This window comes from Perissodus microlepis, chromosome 4, assembly GCF_051167445.1.
Source record: "Perissodus microlepis isolate ML-2025 ecotype Zambia chromosome 4, ASM5116744v1, whole genome shotgun sequence".
NCBI classification, from domain to species: domain Eukaryota; kingdom Metazoa; phylum Chordata; class Actinopteri; order Cichliformes; family Cichlidae; genus Perissodus; species Perissodus microlepis.
Genome location: NC_140464.1, coordinates 24,456,737 through 24,477,520, shown reverse-complemented (window position 1 = coordinate 24,477,520; position 20,784 = coordinate 24,456,737). Strand labels below are relative to the sequence as shown.

The window sequence follows — 20,784 nt, the reverse complement described above, 5'->3', positions numbered from 1 at the left end:
TTTCTGTTTCATCACCTTGCTTGTCCCTCAGATCTGAAGGAGGTTGAAAATCTACTGCTGCACAACCTTCCCTCTTTGTGTTATCGCCTGTCAGAGTGGCCCTCTGTGCTGTGTGAATATCAAGGACCACAGGCTCCGAAATACTGCCTGGTGATAATGCTGTACCTCGCCCTGCAGCAAGGAGACAGGTAATAACGCACACAAGCAGCAGGGATATATTTAGATATATACAAGCACTCTTGGGATAAATTATTATGTACTTCAGTGTTGAACATCACAAACAGTTTGTTCAATTTAAGTGCCTGGCAACCTTGTGATATAAGCTGTTATTTTATTTATTTATTTTGTGGAAATAAAAATAACCAATGCATATTTTAGCATCAGCATCATTTTTCTTATGTATCTAAGCACTTGTGCAGAGTAAACATTTGTCTCTATCGTATATTGACATGGACCTTATTGAATATTACATTTCTCCAACTATTTGGAAAGAATTGTACATTTTTGTAATTAAAGTAGTTTTGGAAACTTTTGGTTCATGTGGATATGACCAAACATCTCGCACTCTCAAAGCCTTGTTTAGCTATGCTGTAGTTCATACTTTGAGAGCAGAAAAGGCAACATTTGAGCTATATTACTATGTTTACATAACCAAAATCTCAAGATGATGAATGCAGTCGTGCTATATCGAATATATCAGACTTGTATGAATATAAATTCGGCTGGTTTCACACGTCATTGCAGCTCTCTCCTTGTTCTTCTGCCGTGGCCCGTCGAGGGTGGTCTCAAATGCATTTTTTATAACCTGAGAAAAACAGCGTGTCGGCTTCTTGGAAAGTTTAATTTCTCTTTCTGCGAATCCTCGGCTATGCATTAACCTCCTGGGAAGGCGATGAAAGCCTCTCCCTGCCACTGCGCGGCCTCATCAAGATTATGAGAGATGTGGCCAGAGATTTACATAGCGTGGGAGGGCTGAGGGTGCGTGTCGTTTGTATACTCAGGGATAGGATCTCTGAATGTGTGTGTTGATCTTTTGTATGTGTTTTAGTGCGTTTGTGTTGATTTCCGTGCGAGAAAGAGAGATATCGAGTTTCTTTCGTCAGCGTGTCCCTGGGGGCACTTTGTCTTTATGTAACTTTGAATACTGCAATTAATACTACCGTTATTATGTGTGCGTTTGTTTGTGTGTGTGTGTGTAATCCAGGCTCCTCCCTGACCAGATAGTCTTCTCCAATGTTGTGTGGCTGTTGCGCTCTGTGCAGGAGCAGGGCTGTGTCCTGCCTCACTCTGTGCTCCGCTCTGCCCTCTACCTGCTGGCACTGACACAGGACAAGAGCCCCTCACTCGATGGGGTAACTCTGAAACAAAATCAAAACACACACAGTAACTTTGAAAACTTTTAAAGCAGTCACTACTACTTACAAAGTTTAAACTTTACCTAGATTTCAGGCTTCTCTGCTATTATGGTGCCTTAAGGCTCCAGTATTTTTAACTTTTCTTTTCCTTTTTTTTACCTTTATCACTTTTAATGCCAAAACACGCTGACAGCGAAGACACGTCTGCCTCAGTTTGAAAAAAAAATGTTTTTTAAATTTTGTGTTCAGTAAATCAGTCTAACAATATGAAACAGATTGAAGGTTGAGATAGGTGTACTGACAAGCAATGCCATATTAATGTGTCAGGATCTCATCAGTTTGAACGTGTTCAGAATTTTTTTTTCCCTGTGCACAGACGAAAGAGCGGCGCGTACGGAGCCGATGCTTCTTTTCTTTTTTCTTTTTCATGATTGAATATGGAAACCATTTTTGAGCAGGCTTAGAAATACTTAGAGTCAGAGCTTGACTGCTCGTGTTCATCTCTTGATACAAAATCTATATTGTGCTGTAGAGAATTCACCAGCAAAGAATTTTAACTATAGTTGAGCATCACAGAAGAAAAAAACATGAAAAATGCGCCCTTCTTTATTTCAAAGAGTATTACACGGCCTCTCTGAGACTACTCAATATTATATACCTTACATTGACTGTGAATAAAAATAGATTACAGAAGAGTTGCTCCTCTGTCTAAGGGCTCTGCCTCAGTAGGGTTTCAAAAGAGATCCTCCTCCGGATTGTGAAGAAAATTATTTTCAAAATTGCAAGTTTTTAACTTGGATGTGTACACTCAACTCAAAGAGAGTACTTTGACTTCATCAATCTTTCTTCACCATGTTATTCAAGGCTTCTTTGAATTGCATCAGCAAGGCACTCTCCTCCTGCCAAAGCTTCTCTTCGCTCTACTTTCACCATGCTGCGCTGATCCACTTCATGTGTCGATACCCAGAGCTGGCAGAGAAATTTGCCGCCGTGGTCTTGGAGCTGTGGTTGACCAAGGAACAGGACACAAACACAGGGCCTACCCCGGTAATGAGACATCTGCTTAAACTGTATCCCAGCAAGTATTTCTGAATAATTCAGTGATTTTACTGAACTCAATTTGCTTGTTTCACTCCGGCAACTTTCACTAATTAGTTTCACTCTGACAGAGCAAGTCTTAGAGACACATTGGGGTGTGTTTTCCTGAATTCCCTTCAACTCTGGTAAGTCAGAGTTGATGAAAAGGTGGCTGGGTTTCATCTGTGCTTATAGGCAGACACACAGGAGGAGAAAGAAAGCTGTGCAGATGAGAGGTCGGATCAGAAGACAGACACAGAAACCATGGAGCTCCTGTCTGTGATGGAGAAGTACCCAGCTGTCATACTGACCCTCCTGGTGAGAGCCAGAATATAATGTTTGAAAATTGAATAAGAGTTCAGAGTTAATGACTTTGCTATATTCAAACGAACACATTTTTATGCAGCTGAATGCTGCATTGTAAAGGGAGCTGTTTGGAATAAAAATTTGAATCGAGCATGGAGTAAATTCTCCGTGCCAGCCCCACGTCATACCCTCCTAAATATCCAGCTTGCAGATCTCATATAGGACATGCTGTTTAAGCTTCTTTAACCTGCCCACAGTTGCTGCCCACACAAGCCACTGTACCAGTCACCTCCACCACAGATCCTCCTTTTCATGCTGTGCCTGACTTAATCAGTTTCATATTTGTAGTCACCGATGTCTGCTCTGTTCTGTATCGGGGTCTCGCTGCTGCTCTCATGTATGCACATGAAAGGGTGGGGAGGTCCCAGAAAGAGCCGTGCTGCCATATGTAATTCCTCTTTAGGCTACAATTGTCTTCATTGAACTGATTCGCTTTACTGCTTTGGGATAATACTGTTACCAAGAGATATTCTAAATGGATGTGCCTTCTTTGTTGTGGCTTTTTTAATTGACCACAGGACATGGTTTGCACCAGAGAGGCTCCTCTAGCTGAGCGAGTGTTGGGTGTACTAGAAGTTCTTCTGGGAGGTCAAAGAGGCTACAACATAAACCTGTGTACAAAGCTAAGACCAGCCTTGCTCCAGGCCCTACAGCGGGTCAGTGTGGTGAACACAGACCATGGGTTTGAACAGGAATACTCTGCACAGGGTAAGAAACACAGAGCTTATATTGTAACACCTCTAGCATCTTCAAAGCAAAATAATCTGTACAGGAATCAGCGTAACTGTGGCTCTATTGTATTTAAATTAATGAGAATAGATGCACCAGAATAGAAAAGATGAAACAAAATTCACTTTAATTTTTTTCTTTTTCTTTTTTTCCCCAAAATGTACCAGGTAACATTTTTATCAGCTTCATGGAGAGCTGATTAAAAAAATTGAGAGAGCAGTTTTAATTCAAACTTCTGCAAGCTCTCTCTGGGAAATACAGAGATAAACCGCACAGCATAAAACCTCTGGCAGCAGCTTCGCGCACTCGCCGTGCAGCGATGGAGCGGTAATGGAGTCTTTCATTTAAAGTTAATGTGCCTCAATCAGGGAAAGCATTTATCATAATATGTGTGATTCCAATTGTTTTTATAGCACAGCAGTTTTTAAGTAGGCTCTGCTGTGAACGGCGTCCTGTCTGTTAGAACAGCTGATTGTATCTGTGTGCAGAGACATTTATTATTTTATTAATACATGTTTAAAGGTGTATGTACACAAACAGTCAGCATGTAGTGTGCTGTGCAAAAGTCTCAAACCACTCCTCATTTCTTGCTGTCTTTCTTGCTTTCTTGCTGCCGACGAGTCAGACTACCTGAACATTTTCAGGGATGCTTGTTTGTTTGTCATTCATCATTCAAGCAGAAAAAAGTACCTGCTGTAATTCAAGGGATGAACCAGTGGTCTGTCTATACATAACAGACAACCTAGCAAAGAGCCACTTCTCAGTTGCATCTTTTGGCACTTCATTATTAGAAGCCTGCTCTAAAGCCACAGTGTTTGCATTTCTTTAGTTGACTATGAAAAATGCCAAAGCTAACACAGTTAGCGTAAAATAGTGTTTTTCTGCCACCAAGTTGATTACCAAAGAGCTGCTAGCTAAAAACTTAGTGTATCTGGTATGGTGTTGCAATTACTAGACACTGGGAGCAGACGTAGACCAACAATAAAAGGCTTATAAGGTTTATTTAGAGACTGAATTAAGTTAACAACAGGCAGATGAGCAATTAGGCAGCTAGTGTTTCTGTCAGATGAGCCCAGAGAGGGTCTGCAGAGAGGGAGACTGGTAGTTAGTGAAGGTAGCAGCAATAGAGATGTGCAAGAGTTATTCAACTCTGAGATCTCACTTGTTAGATTCTGTGTTTGAGTCGTGGAGGAGTAGCAGGTGGGCAGACTGAAATCCAGGGTAGGCGAAGAAAGCTTAATGGAGAGTGGGCAGGTAGGGGCTGACTGACTCTTAGAGTGGAAGAGGAAAATGGCCAGCTGTGATCTTTAGACTCCTCAAGAGAGCACAAGTAGCTTCACCAGGAAACGAACAACGAACTCCAGGCAGACGAAGACAGAGAATTACTGAGCAGAAAACACAACAGCAAAAACTAAACTGGAAGATCCAATTTTGAGAGAACAACTGCCTCAGCCGGTCCTTACGTACCGTAATGAGGCAATGGGCGCAAGTGCGTGAGTGGCGGCTTCGCCTGTGGGTGGAGACACAGGTAAAGCCCACCTCTCTGTCTGAGAGAACAGAGAGAGACAGAAGGAGAAAACAGAGGGGAAAACAGCCTGCCCAGACCCTAACAATATCTCAGCATAGTGTGCAGTGTGTCCTTGAGAAAAATGAGGAAAATGGACAAATGGAGGAAAGGAAGAAGTGGCAGGCCTAAAAAACTATCTGCACTAGGTAAGCAGTATCTGAAAGGCATGTCCTTTAGAAAGAGGAAAAGTCCTGGCACAGCACCTGAGAGATTTATCTGATCCTTCAGATGATTCATCTAACAGAGCTAATATAAAATGAAGTTAAGGCACAAAATAAAATAAAGGTAAATTTTAAGAAATAGGTAATTTTAAGAAAATCTGTTATAGCAATAAGAATCTAAACAGCCTTGTTGAATAGAAAAGGTTTTGAAAGGAGTCCACAGAATCGGCTAAATATAGTTTAGTGGGAGACTGTTCTAAAGCCTTGGTGCCACAGACTGAAAGGCTCTGTCCTCGCTAGTGTTTAATCTTGTCTGACGAACAGCTAACAAATCCTGAGCCTGGTGGCTATCAAGAAGCTATTCATAGTGAAGGTAAACAGGCACAAAAGCTGAGATATGCCCATGTACACAAGAACTGGACTGAAAATCAGTGGCGACTGGTCTGATGTAGTGATGAATCCAAAGTAAAATTTATGGTACAAATCATCATCCGTCTGTACAGCGGTTACAAGAGAGGTGCAATGGTGAGTGTCTACAGCCATCTATAAAACAGGGTGGAGGCTCTGACGTGATTTGGGGCTGCATTTCATACAGTGTTGTTGGGGATCTGGTCAAGATTGATAGAATTATGAATGCAGAATAGTGCAGTACCATCTGGAAAGCATCTGATTGGCAACGGCTTCATTTTTCAGCGATAATAAATGATCCCAAACGTACTGCCAGTGCAGTAAAAGCATACCTGGATAGGATAAAAACCACACAGTGGAACACTATCAGTTATGGATTTTCCTTCCCAGAGCCCAGACCGCAACATTAGTGAAGCAGAGAACAGAACAAAAGGCAGCCAACATCCAAAGAAGCAACTATTCTTGAAGACTGCTTAAAGAAATGACAAGAAAGCTGCCTAAGAGAGTCCAGACTGTGTCAAAGAATAAAGGTGCTCATGCCAAATATAGACTTTATAATATTCTGTATTTCCATGTATGTTTGTACGTTTCAATAAATTCCTGTGTCTATTTCCTTTTTTCCAAAAATGGCAAAATATAAAGAAAGTAGAGGTTTCTAAGTACCATGTGATAGATTTGTGATAGATTTTTAATACAAGTATAATTTCTAATATATGTACTTATTTAGAAATGAGGGGTGGATCAAGACTTTTGCACATTACTGTCTTTTTTTAAACTCAAAGTATATTGATAAATTAATTTTCACTTTACAACGTGACCTCTCGGACAACTTTCAGACTCTGTGTGTACTTCCACCGAAAATGTGTCCTCAGCTCTGTTTTTTAAACCTTGATCCCGAATTTAGGGATGAGCGCTAATGCCTTAATAACTGTGTTAATAATTATGACTCTGTGGTTACAAAACACAGCACTATACTAATAGATTAATTTTCTCACACATAAAGTGATTCACCATTCTGAATGAATGAATTCACCACTCAGCGTGGCGCATCGACATTAATGCCAGCTGATTTGGCTTCATGCTCACTTATCTCTCATTAAATCACAGATACGGTTAATTACAGTTGATCTATAGAGGTAAACGTTGCAGCTCGGCCCCCAGAGTTTGGGTTTCATCATGTGGGACACTGTTTCGTTCGTCTTTCTTAGTCATCCAAATGAAAACATTTTGTAGCAAATAAAAGTTTCAGCTGTTTCAAACCCACTCAGCACAAGCTCATCCACACAGTACACAGGAACACATCCACCTGCAGGGTGAGGTAGTGGGCTCCCACACAGTGAGACATAATAGATCAAACGCATGTCGGGTTTTTTTCTCCCCACACAGCAGACACTGAAAGATTTATCCAAGTGAAGCAGCAGCAGCCACACCTGAGCTGTTTGATTTGAGATGCCCTTCTCATCATTTTGACTTGAAAAGAAAAAAGATTTTCGATTAAAAAGAGCTAGTTTTGATTTATTGTCTCTCCACAGTTATTAACACAGTTTATTACTCAGGCTTTTCACCACAGCTCAAACGAAGAAGGATTACATGCTGTTGATTGGTGAGCTTTTCTGTATCTAGGATACCAAAGTTAATTGAATTAAATTAGGGAAATTTAGCAAGTTTATGCGTCTTCGTGTTTGCAGATGTTGTTAGTTCTTCTGGCATAAATTATCAAAAACTATTGGAAGCTAGTAGAATAGTAATATATTAAAAATGCATTTGTATTTTGTTTAAAGAAAAACAACATTCACAATCAATTCATCTTTTGCTCCATAACCGTGATGTGAGCGTGCCAAGATGTTTTACTGGGGGTTAAAAATAACAGTTGGCATATACCATAATAAAACATCTATTAAGTAATGTACACGGATTAATTGGAGCATTTGGCACAATGTCTTGTGCGATATAATGGAAAGCACTTAGGCTAATTATTCTCAAATATGGAAAGCAACTTTTGAAAGGATACCTGCGCTGATTTATGTTTGCGAGTCCATTTTCTCTGGCAGCATTTTCTTTCTGCTTTAAACGATTGTTATAGTGACATTCAGGGATAGCGGAAGAGCTGTTTAACGATAATTGTGTTTTTTCTTCTTTTTCAAATTAGTACATTTGCAGAAAAGCACAGCTGTTCAGATAAGAACATTTATTGCAGAGCAAACATGGGCACAAAGATTATATTGACTTGAATTTATTTAAATTAATGAAAAAATTGTGGCAATCGAATGAGGCTTGGTATATCCTAAAATATGACTTAACAGCAGCTGGACACGGTGCTCAGTTTAAGTGCAGTGCTATTTCTTATAACCATCCTGCCATGTAAATCTCATTTTAAGTGAACTGGAATAACAGAGCGTCCTAAAATATTGTTGGTTTTGAATTGGATTAAAATGGCAAGAAAAAGTCTCCGTCACCTCTGATTAATGCTGGAAGGAAAAAACCTTTAAACTGCTCGTAAAATGAATTCCTCGACCAGGCAGTGGAAGGTGAGATACCATAAACTGGGGTGTAGCTGGACAGTCAGATTAGGTCAGACAATTTCACTTCACTTGTTTTGCTCATAGACTGTATTTAGTAGATGGACGTAGCCATCATGATGCCACCCATCAGTTTGTGCACTCTTCAGGTTGAAGTCTTATGGTGGGAGCCACCTTAACTCTCTGGAATGCTAAGTTATCAGATAATGCTAGCATAGCTACAGATACCAGATTATTTAAAACTACAAATCACTCACCAAAACTGCCATATAAACTTCTTGGATCAACTGTAACTGGCTTCAGTTCAAATTATTTGTCAGATTATTGTATTAAAAATACTCCAAAACGAACCAAAAACACGGTGGAGAGGTCCACTTCACTGACTACAGTTTGTGGAGTTAAAGGACAGTAGACAGTGACTGGCTAAAGCTGGCATATTTTGATATGTTATGAGCTTGTATGACTGCTGCCTTGGCTAGATCTCTGGTGAAAGAGATTTGATCTCTGTGATCTTCCTGGTGAAACACAGTAAATAGTTAAAAAAAAATCTCCTGCTGGAATCTGTAGGTGGATGCAGGGGTGGTGGAGGGGTCAAACTGCAGGCAGCAGTGCAGACACTGAGATGTTGGAGGGAGAGATGAGACATTTACATCTTAAACAGAATTTGAGGAGAGTGTAGCATGTCACATGGGTATAAATTAGCTTGAGTGGACTGCCTAAACTAGCATCCGGGCCTCACTTGTTTTCAGAAGGCTGCTGTATCTTTATTAGAACCATAAAACCATGACATAAATGCTGAAATTGAAGGTTTGTAACAATGAAAAAAAGAACAAAAGAATGCAAATGTGCAAATAATGTATTTTTTTGTTATAGGTGTCTGCCGTATGGTGTTATTACGTCTGTGTACTTGCCCAGGTTAATGAGCACAGCTGAAGGGCACAACAGCAGCGTGCCAGTTTGGGATTCAGAAACTGTTGCTGTGGTTAGCCTTTGCCTGCTTTCTGCTCATCCTGGGCCCTGAGGGAATTACAGCCTGTTATCCCTCCACATGTTCCAATTCAGCCCACTGTAATTTGCATTAATATATACTTTATATTAGCTTCAGTGCGGCGGCATCCCAAAGGGGAGATATTTTAATGTTATGCAATACAGCAGTGAAAGGGGAATGTAGATAACTGTTCAGCCTGAAGTTTCTTTCCAGTTAAAGTCCCCCTGCCCTTTGTCTCCTGTCCCCTCCAGTCCTTTTTCTCCACCCTCTTACGCCACCATTTATCCTAGCTATATCTAGACACCTAATATTGGTTTCTAAAGTGTGTGTGTGTGGTCATTTTTAATCATTCTGAGCAAGATGTGGTCATTTCCTCCCGGTTCCTTTCTCTTCACGATGACTTGTGTTAGCTCCAGAAATCCCTCTTAGGGAAACCAAACTTCATAAAAACCACAAGTGAATGCAAGAAATCCTTCATCCTATAGAGTGCATGTTTGGACCACATCCTCTGTTTTGGCTTTGTTGACAAATGATGTGCACAACAGGTTCCAGACTAAAGTAATGACTTGAAAGAAAATGCTAATTCATTGTGATTCTTATCTTTCACTCTGTCACACTCCATCCTCTGTCTTACCTTCTTTTTCAATGTTTTTCTGGTTTGTTTTTGTTTGTGTCTGTTTTTATGGAGCAGTGAACTCACTCCCTCTGGTGCTGAAGCTGCTTTGTGTGACGCGGGCCAGTGATCCACCTTCATCTCCCCATTACAGTAATATGGAAGGAGTGCACTTCAAACTGCTACACCATGGTGAGGCCCCAAGGTGCTGCTGACATGTCACGCTGAGCACAGCTCTCTCTCCCCTGCATTTATCTAAAATATCCGAATAACCGCTCAAGCCCCCTATGTTAAGAGGCAGATTTAGCAACATGATCGCTACAGCAAACAGTTTCTCTTACAGTGATACCAAGAAACGCTCTGACAGCAGGCAAACAAGTCAGCTCGCTCTCTCAGTCATCCACAGAGACTCCATCTCCCTTTCTTACAGCGTCGCCGGCATGCCATCTTACTACACATCAAAACACAATTATCTAGCGAGAGAGACAATGTTGTCCTGTTTGTTTCCTCTTCTGCATTCATCTGTATTTCAATTACTCCTCACTCACCTTTGATTTAATACCATCCTCACAAACATACTCAGAGGAGCGTTTTCTGCTGATCTGCAGATCAAAATGCTGCACTGAACTTTACTAGACGGTAACTCGTAACTCCATGCCTGTTACAAGGGTCTAATTTGCTTTGCTTTTCGCCTTGATGTCAGCAACACTCATCCCTCTGTGACTTACCACTTTTTTCTTTTTACTGCATATTTGGAGCCTCATCCTCAGTTGTAAGTTGTATATTTCAGCCCACTGTCTTTTGCAGCGTTTCTCAAATAAGGGTGCTAGTAACCCTATGGTTTCTTTAGAGTATTGCAAGCACACTTTCTTTTTTAATTTAAAAAATATCCTATCATGATCTTTAAGATAACTGTTACTCTTGGATCTTGTCTTGTTGTTCTTTAATAATGCTATACTGCTATACTGAACCCCTTTAAATTGCAATGTTTTTGGCATCATGAATGTTTTGATCAGGCATTTTCACTGTTATTGACGCACCATGACATGCAATAAATGACAAAGCCCACAATGTTACATTTTATCTGCTACATCACATCTGAATGCCCCTGTATAAAATCCTTGAGAGCACCGCAGATAAAATCATAGATGAAAGAGTGAGAAAATTGTTAGATACTCGACTATATTTTACATTACATTTAGGGTCAGCTGTGCAGTAAAGGTATATTTCCCAGAAATAATGCCCGTGTGTTCGTGTATGTGTGTGTGTGTGTGTGTGTGTGTGAGTCAGTGAGTAACATAGCAGGGAGGTTGAAGCCTATAAAAACAGAGAGCCTGCTGCCTGCCATCAGCTACCTGTACTGCTGCCTGAGCCTGTCCCCTGCACACTGCACTGACAGAGGTTAGACACATGTTCTTACTGCCACTTTTAGTTACACTCTGCATGGTCTCTGTGCCTTTTATTCACTCCTCTTAACGTCACACCTTTCACACATGCAGCCTCTTCACCCTCTGTCTCAGTATGTTTCTCTCACCTCTTGCTGTCTTTTCATTTCACTCCCCACTCGCCTGTTTGAGAGAAGCGAGAGGCTGACCTTGATGCACTTTGTACTGAGGCACAAAGCAAATAATAACCGTAAAAGCTCACACCTGCACTACAAATGGTACACAGGCTTTGGCTCGGTCGTTGACATTGTCTTTGGCTCTTGTCTTTTGTTATGGTGTCAAGTCTGTGAGCTTCTCCCACATTTGCACAAAAGCAATGACTGGCAGACTCGTGTCGTCGCCTTGCTACAGCTAAATATTTGTAACACACAGACTAAACCACATGTCCAAACACAATAGCACTTACCGCCATGGCAACATGTAGGTTTCTAAGGTAAGAAATCTCACATAAATCCATATAAAGACGAACAAAATCAGTAATTAGGTGCAGCTGGAAGATGTATGATAACATAAGGGGGTTTTTCCAAGAGAGTTTCACTAAAGCTTTTATTATTAGAAATCTCTCTTTAAAACCAAAGTCGCTCAATCAGTCAATGAGCCAGAACACAAAAGTATCAGGTACTAAAGAGCTTGAGAAATTAATACTTGAATATTTTTCACAACAGACAAAAGTATGCCTTCAGTTACACTGCCCTTATCACGGACATTTATTTGATCAGTTACAGGGTATTCTTTTCTAGTCATGCTGAGTGCTCAAAGTGTTTATTCTATAAGTCTCATTTTACTCAAACATTGCTCTGTTTTTTACAATTAAAGCACTTTATCCACCTCACATCTATGGCCAATTTAGGATCGCAAATTAACTTGCATATCTCCAAAAGTTGATTCTGTTCATCTGGACGTAGCGTTTTCTGGGAGAAACGTTTCGTCACTCATCCAAACGTTTCTCCCAGAAAAACGCTACGTCCAGATGAACAGAATCCACTTTTGGAGAATCAACTTTTGGAGATTTATTTTCCTGGATGATTGAGAATGCATCAAGACCTTAGCATGCATACTGTATGTATGGACTGTGGGAGGAAACCGGAGTGGCTGGAGAGAACCCACGCAGGAACACAGAAAGACTCCAACTGTGGTTTGACCCAGAAATATGCCTTCTGTGAGGCAACGGTGCTAACCAGTACACCAACTTCTCTGGTTAACTTGGAGGTCAGACAGAAGGGTTACCATTGGGAAGCAAAGCTAATGATGTCACTGGTATTAATTTGCAGTAAGGCTCCGTGATTATGGACAACAATTATTTTTATCAGTACGGAGATCCACACTATTTGTCCGGTTATTCAATGATTTTAGTGATAAATGTGTTTTTATTGCACTTTCACGTAAACAGAACACTGATATTACATTTCCATATATGTACAGATCTTTGCATCAAAATAAAATTTGTCCTCATTCACCTAAATACAGTGCACCTCTTTGAAAAAAGTAAAATAGATTTAAAAAGAAAATGCCCTGCAGAGCAAGAGGGCACCTTTATTTTGTGTTCTGTTCCTGTTAATTAATCCGTAAATTCATCTTTGCAGACAAATAAGGTGTTTGTTCACCTCGTCTAAGTGCATCTCTAGAAGCAAAATAAAAAGGTTGTCAATAAAACCCCTAGCAAAGTACTCGACGGCTCTATTTTCCCTCCAAGGTTTGCATACAGCACACGTGTTGCCACTTTGGAATAATTGCGCGAGGGGGTAGCATATCTTTTGCCCGGTGTGTTGACCATTTTCCTGAAGTGTTCGTAACTCACTGTCTTTACTGCACGTGGAGTGCGATTGCATTTGTGATTTCAGTGCGTCTTTGTGAGCTGGATGCATGCGCAGCTGCACTTTTATGGATGCCTGAATTCATGTTGGATGACTTACGTTAGCAACCACGATGAAGCTTTCTTGGGTTTCATGCCTCAATATACTGCAGTTTTTTTGCAGTAGATGACTGCCCTTCCCTTTATCTGGTTCTGTTTTTCCTTCCCACTATCGCCAAGTGCTTGCTCATAAGGGGTTTCTGATTGCTGGGTTTTCTCTTTCTTATTCTAGAGTTCTTACCTTACAATATAAAGTGCTTTAAGGTGACTGTTGTTGTGATTTGGTGCTTTACAAATAAAAATCAAACGATTTGTATGGTTTCGGACAGTTCAGTTGAATAAGTTCTGTCCTGAATCACATAATTAGTTCTAAAGAACTTCAAGACATGTTGAGGAGGTAATTTAGCCATTTAAATCAGTTGTGTTGGATCAAGTACACATCTAAAACCTGCAGGACATCGGCACTCGAGGCCTGGAGTTGCCTACCCCTGATCTAGAGATTCTAGAGACAAGCCCTTCACTCTCTGCTCTGCCAGACATTTGAGTTTTGTTGTATATTCATGTGTATCTTTTGGTGTAGTGTTACTCGCCCAAAGTATTCCAGGAAACTGGCACATGCAGGCACGTGGTCAGGCAGTGATTTAGGGAGCGCTTAATTTTGCTTTGCATTCTATTGGCGAAGTGCGCTTTTTCAGTATCGCTCGATCATGCTCATTTAATTATGGGAAGACAAAATTGGGATTAAAGTTCGATTAATTGTGGCTTTGCAGCTTCTCCTGCAGCCTCTCTATGTATTCAGCCTTCATTATCACTAGTGATCAGTTTACAGCTACCTGTTTCAGCCTCAGGCTAGACACTATTTCAGTGATGGTGCAAAGGAGAAGGAACACATTACTCTGTTTCAAAGCGAAAAGAACATATGATTACTTTAAGATTGTGTCATTTGGGGGGATTTTTTTTAGCACTTGGAGGTGATGCTTTGTTTGCATCTTGTTGCCCTTGTGTCATATTGTTCTATTATCACATTGTTTAAATTATTCAGCCTGCCCACATGTATATGGTAAAACAGCAATGTCAGTGTTTATGAATAGAGAACAGTATAGTTTAACATATTTTTCACTTAGTAATGTTACAAAGACCTCACAGGTGTTTGCATTGTTGTGGGTCTGTTGCTGCAGCACGTCACTCTGCAGTCATAAGGACCAGCTGCTATCAAAACCCACGTACAGCGCAGTGAAACAGAAGCACACGTCCCATTAAAGTGTGATGACACTGTTCCTTTTCTTTCCCAGCTGTCTCCATGCTGCTCTCTAACAGCGGGCTGATGGACCAGCTGCAGACAGTCTTCTCCTCTTCCTCCTCCTCCTCTTCCTCTGCCACATCCCTCTCTCCATCAGCCTGTCCTCCTTTGGCCCTGCTGTGCTGCTGCCATCTACTCCTGTCCTCCCTCATTACCTTGCAGCGTGTTCACTCCACTCAGGTACACACAACAGCTCAGCTCTGCTCTTATCACAACTTCACGATATAACTTCATACAGTCAAGGGCAAGACACAGCATAATGTAAAGTAGGGTATAGATTGAGATATAGGGGCAGAATGCAAAAGAGAAATTGGATTTGCTTGATGCATATCTCAGTGAGGCCGTGGTACAAACTAACACGCTTTCTTCTTTGTTTTCAGCCGGCACTGCAGGGATAATAATGCATTTTAACTCACAAAGATTTCAGTCCTAATCTTGTTATATTCCTGATTCCTCCCCTCTCTCTCTTATTTTCTACCCTCTCTCTCTCATTTTCTATTATTTAAGGTCCGTAAGAGCATCACTTGGAGTCTGGACACAGCTGTGCAGCGACTCCTTACTCAGAAGAGAAACACAGACAGTCTCCTGCTGAGTAAGAGACACCAAATTTTACTGTTCGATTGTTTTTATAAGTCTTCATCCCATGCAGACAGCCGACGGCAAAACAGTTCATTAGCGCTGAAATTATAGCAACAGTGTGTGACCCAAGAATACAAAAGAAACTTGGCTGAAAATTCTGCATTTGTGGTTGGCTGGTGTTTTTCTATTTTCCTCAATTTGCTTTTATTCTTCCAGATTTGTCTCTTGAGTCATCTGTTCCAGAATTTTCTGCTACTCACTTTGTCCAACGCAATTATGGAAACATCAGGGGGTCCAAGACCAAGATACCTGTGTTCATATGAGTAGCATTAGGCATCCCTGATTAATGTAACATCTGTCCATATACTGTGCAAACCTGTTTGGTTTACATGTACATACGTAAAGTCAATGTGTTATCCTCAGTGGAGCTAACCAAACCATGCATTTCACACACTTTCATTATATTAAGTGGCCCCAATCCCACTGCTGCACTGGGAGACAGATCAGCCCTGCTGCTCCTGCATCTCTGTCTGTCAGCTGGATAAGTGGCCTGTCAGAGTTGCTGTGATGTATTGGCTCCCTCCCTCTGCCTGCCTCTCTCTCTCTCTTTCTAGTCACTCAGCGTCCTTTCTCTGTCTTTCTCTCAATTTTTATCTCCCCTATGCTTCTTCCCAGCCTGCCCGTATATTTCCAACTCTTCCCGTTTCTCTCTCTATCTCTTTGCCCTGTCTCTCCTCCCTCTTTTCTTCTGCCACTAATCGAGTCCTCTCTCCCTCAGAGGGCTCTAATCTCAGTGTACATGGCATTAAGTGCGATTCAGATGGCTGGCAGCACTAAGTTTGGATTCCACTGTGTTTTAGGAGTCTTTTTACCCCTGTTGTTCGCCTTTTCTCCATCACTACTTGGGTCTTGCTGAACTTCCTTCAGCTTCCTTCACTTCGTTCTGCCTTGCACTCTCTCTCTGTGTACTTGGCACTGACATCTTTAACTTCTTGCCCTCTCTTTCTCTCACGTCTCTTGTAAAAAAATTGCTCTCAGTTCCTTTCAGCTGTACTCTTGCACCCTCTGCTCCATGATTGTTACCATCTTTTTCAGTTTTTACTCACACACTCGCTGCTTTCTGTTGTGCTGTGGACCTCTTTCTTCTGTGGCCTTGCCTTCCACATTTATTTTCCTTCTCTCTTTCTTTCACCCTCCTTTGCTTAGACATTCCATATATTCTCCTTATTTGCTCTGCTTTTTCAGACATTTACAATTTTCCTTTATCTTCCTCTTCCCAGTCAGCTACCTGAGGCTGCTGCAGGCTCTGCTTGATACTGACCTGGCATCGGAAGTTGTGTGTCTGACTTCTGGTCCTGGCTTGGTTGGGCTCAGACCTCTTGGGGTTGAAGACGGTGCTTTGTACCCACTTGGCTCCAAAGGGGCGCAGTGCCTCTCAATTGCTCTCAGTGGACTCCTTCTGCAGGTATTAGCATGTTTGAGTATGAGTATGTTTGTATTGATGTGGTGATTTGAGTGTATGGGTACAAAAAGCTATCTGGATCCGGTTCAGTTTGTAACATTTTCTTGAGAACATTACGATGGTGATTCACAGGTTTTTGGCCAAATGTTTAATTTTGCCATTGTTAAAGAATTCCTCCCAAAATTCCTGGATCTGGATCCAGAGTGTAAATCATTTTAATCCCTTTAGCCTAGAGGTGGTGTGGTAAAATTTGGCTGCAAATGTGTCGCAACTTTTTGAGCAAACCTGCTAACAAAGAGACAAACAAACAGACCAAACCAAGCCAATCACATAGCCTTCTTGATGGAAGTAATCCAATCAGTTTCCAGAATTAACAGCTTTCTACTACTTTAAAACTTTCACTATATAGTTAGATATATTACCTATGTCTTCTGTATCACGGTCCCTTGTGGTTCAGCGGTTTGGAGTTGTGGCTTTCTCCTGGATTATATGGATTATATTCTGCATTTTAAATCAACTGGGAAAACATGTCGTATGCCATCTTGCTTGATTGCAGGGACTGAATAATATCTGCCTGTTATAAGCTGTCCTCTGTCTGTCTGTACATCCAGTTTGCCTGTTATCAGCCTGCTGAATGGCTATTATCAGGCTCATGCATATTGCCTTTAGGCAGTTACCCTCCCCTACCTGCTGGCACGCTCTAAAGGCTGTTATCATCTGTTGTAATCAGTGATAACAAGAGACCAACACCGGCCCCCTTCTTATTGCTTGCCTTGTACATCCTTGTTTCCTTTCCTTACTAAACCTCCTTGCACATTATTTCCTCCATCTTTCCTTCGTGCACAGACCAGCTCAGTGTGTCAGTTACGTGCAGATGTCAGACTTTTTTCCCCGTAGTTTAGCATAAAGGTGTACTTATCTGTGGAATCCTCCTCCTCCGTGTTCCTGCTGCCTGTCACACCTCCGTGCATCGAGCATAAACAAACTTCCACATAGGACACACATGTCATATCCTGGATCATAACTTCTCCAGCAAAGTTTCTTCTCTCCTCATTCCTTTCTCCTGCTGATTCATTTTAGGTGTTGAGACATCCTTCATGATGGCACACCGAGATTGATTTTCAGGTCACGGGAAAGAAGGCAGAGGAGACAAGAAGGCACAAGTTAGAGAAAATGACAAAAGCCCCATATAGTGCAGGGGACGTGTGATGAAGCACATGTAAAATCTGCAGTGGTAAAAGATTACTATATTACTCATGTTGTGTGGGTGTAAATCTGCCTCGCTTCTGGAGTCTGGATAATTCTTGATGATGTAAGTCATACATTTCAGGGTAGGTTTCCATTTAGGGTAAATTTGAAGTAATGGTTGAAAAAGTAGTAATTATGTTGTGTGTGTGTATGTGCGTGTGTGTGCGCGCGCGCGAGAGAGAGAGAAAGACTTTCACTGCAGCGTCGCATTTCCCAGTTCTTGCTTATGGAGGGTATGAATTAATATAACAAGCTAGTTCAGTAAATCCCTGTGTTATAATGAAAGCTCGAGCGCTGCAGTACCCAGTGTGCTGTCTCAGTTGTTACTAAGCTAGCTGGTCTAGGACATTTAATTGTAAAACTGTGTCTTTAATGGTGGCTTTGTGAGCAAGAGGTACATAATGAAAAACTGGAGAAAGCTGCACGCCTTCTATAAATCGCATGCACATATGCAGCAAATAGAATAAAAACACCAGTGTGCACACACATGGTTTCACAAATGCGTTAACGGTGTCGATCTATCGCCGGATACAATAAAGAATATATGAATGACAACTTAAATGCTCATATTATGAAACCCCCTCCCCCTCATCGTTCCTTTCACACTTCCCCTTTATCCCACAGCAACACAAAGGTAATCTTTAAAATCTTTACATAATGACAGTGAACCTGCCTTTCACAAGCACAGTTGTGTGGGGAAATGAGATGCCGATTGATTTAACAGTTAGCACTGTGGCACTGCACACGGATCCAGTGCAATCACGTCCGTCTCTACATTGTTATTACATGTTGGTGGTGAAACAAACGGTCTAAAGTATGACTAACCCAAAAGAGTAGCAGATGATTTCTTTGTCAAAGAAATCATGAAGAATATTTTCTATAGGCTTTTCTTGTAGGATGAGAGTTATAGGAGGCAATTACAGTTTTTCTCAAATGCTAAATCACATGTCACAAACGTTACCACCAGGTCCCCCAATGTCCAAACACAACACCCTTCTCTAAAGCTACATAAACACAACCACACCTTCCCACTGCAAAACTCAAACTCCCACACCAAGAGAGCAGCTCGAAGCTGTCAAAACTGTAAACACTATACACAGCATTACACACTACAGCAAAACAATTGAAAACACAATGCTCAATTTGTGAGAAGGTTCTTTGGTTCATAACTGCCAATGCATATTTTTATAAACTGTACAGTAACGGATCGTCATAGAACCGTGCAGAGGATTAGGCATTTAGATTTGTGAGTTTCACATGAAGACTATAAATCTATAAAAACATCCTGCATGTACGTACACTACTGTAACACAACTCAATGCAAAAACAGAATCTATCGCACACAACAGTACTCTCGGAAACATGATCAGGGTGTGAAGTCTTTTTTATTGTCTACACGGTCTTTTTACAGTATTACACACAGTCACTGTGCGGCATCATGTCGCCGAGCTGCACTGGGCCACATCACCTCATCCACATCACAGGCTATATTGTCCCTTGCTAGGCACCGCGGGAAAAATGCCCTGGAATGGCGAATCCATCCCTGGAAGGCCTCCACTGGGATGTCAGCACAGGCCAGCTCCATTGCCCGTACGAGGTTCTCTCTTGTGTATGGCTGTCTGTCATACACCTTCCATCTCCATGATGAGAAGAACTCCTCTATAGGGTTCAGGAAAGGGGAGTAGGGTGGCAGACAGACGTTTAAAAAGTGGTCACTGTTGGTGGTGAACCACTCTCTGATTTGGTGTGTTTTGTGGAAGCGGCCGTTGTCCCAAATGATCACATACATGTGATGTGCTAGCCTAGGATGGTGTTGTTGACGGTCCAGGAGGATGTCTTTTAGCTCCTCTAGGAAGGTGAGGAGACGTTGGGTGTTGTAAGACCCAAGGACAGCATGCCGGTGGACAAGCCCCTCCGTACCCATAGCTGCACAAAGAGTAATATTACCCCCCCGTTGGCCAGGAACCTCAGTGATGGCTCTTTGGCCAATGATGTTACGGCCTCTTCGCCTTCGTTTCTGGAGGTTGAAGCCAGCCTCATCCAGGAAGAGGTACTCATGGGGTCTGGCCATCGCGTCCAACTGCATTATCCTCTGTGAACATGGAAAAACGTACAGGTGTTCAGAACGGTCAATCAGGTAGCACAGTATTGTCCAGAAGTAATGTAGGCCACTAAGCAACACAGTATGTCCACTAACTGTACTGTGGACATGGATGTATACGTACTTGCACATACTCGTAACGTTGTTCTATGTGTCGCGCAGAGTTGCGCTCAAAGGGAACCCTGTAGACCTGTTTCATCCTCATCTGTTGGCGCCGGAGAACTCGGTCTATTGTGGACACGCTGACAGCATCAATGTTCTCAAAGTTTACATTATCTGCAATGACTTTGTCTCTGATCTCTCGGAGTCTAATGCAGTTGTTCTCACGGACCATATCTGCAATGAGGGTTTCTTGTGCCGCTGTGAATATGGCAACCCTCCCACCTCTATGTGGCATCCTTTCAGCTCTAAAGAAAGAAACATGTGTTGTCAATTGACTGATTTATATGTAAAACTACATGTAAAGTAACAGACCACTTTCACAGGCCTGTAAAACTGTAGTGTGACAAAGAAAGCAATAGCGTACTATACCTGTTGTGTTGTCTAAATGCCTTGATAATGGTGGCCACGGTGAACCTACTCAGGTTTGGATGTACTCTTCGTCCCGCTTCAGCCATTGTCATGCCATGGCCAATGACATGATCAATTACTGTTGCTCGCATATCATCTGTTATGATGGTGTGAGGTTGTCTTCTTCTCCCACCTGGACCTTCTCCTCTCTCTTGTTGGCCTCCTTCTCTTCCTCCTCTACTCCGAACTCCTCTTCTTAGGCCTTCACCTCTTCCTCCTCTGATCGCAACCCCTCTTCGGCCTGCAGCTCTTCTCCTTCCGCACGCTCGAATGCCTTCACCAAACTATGCTTTTATAGGTGGGGTCACATCATTAGCAACAGGTGTCTTCAATTTTGAGTCGTTGTGTGTAGTGACTGACGCCAGGTGTGTTCCCTGTGTTCAAAGATTGGTGACTGTGGCAAGCATTTTGCATCACATGGGCTTTCATTTGAGAATATGAGCA

General features: G+C 41.8%; 1 protein-coding gene across 2 annotated transcripts in view; it reads left to right on the top strand.

Annotated features, from left to right (window-relative positions):
- mei1 (meiotic double-stranded break formation protein 1) overlaps positions 1–20,784 on the top strand; it is a 64,586-nt gene that overhangs the window by 33,705 nt on the left and 10,097 nt on the right. For both annotated transcript variants that reach the window (XM_084926661.1, XM_084926660.1), the window contains 10 exons: positions 32–188; positions 1,205–1,352; positions 2,220–2,402; positions 2,628–2,750; positions 3,317–3,506; positions 9,862–9,975; positions 11,074–11,184; positions 14,373–14,560; positions 14,888–14,972; positions 16,240–16,424. In XM_084926661.1, coding sequence (XP_084782787.1) covers positions 32–188; positions 1,205–1,352; positions 2,220–2,402; positions 2,628–2,750; positions 3,317–3,506; positions 9,862–9,975; positions 11,074–11,184; positions 14,373–14,560; positions 14,888–14,972; positions 16,240–16,424 — 1,484 coding nt within the window. The remainder of the gene's footprint in view (positions 1–31; positions 189–1,204; positions 1,353–2,219; positions 2,403–2,627; positions 2,751–3,316; positions 3,507–9,861; positions 9,976–11,073; positions 11,185–14,372; positions 14,561–14,887; positions 14,973–16,239; positions 16,425–20,784) is intronic.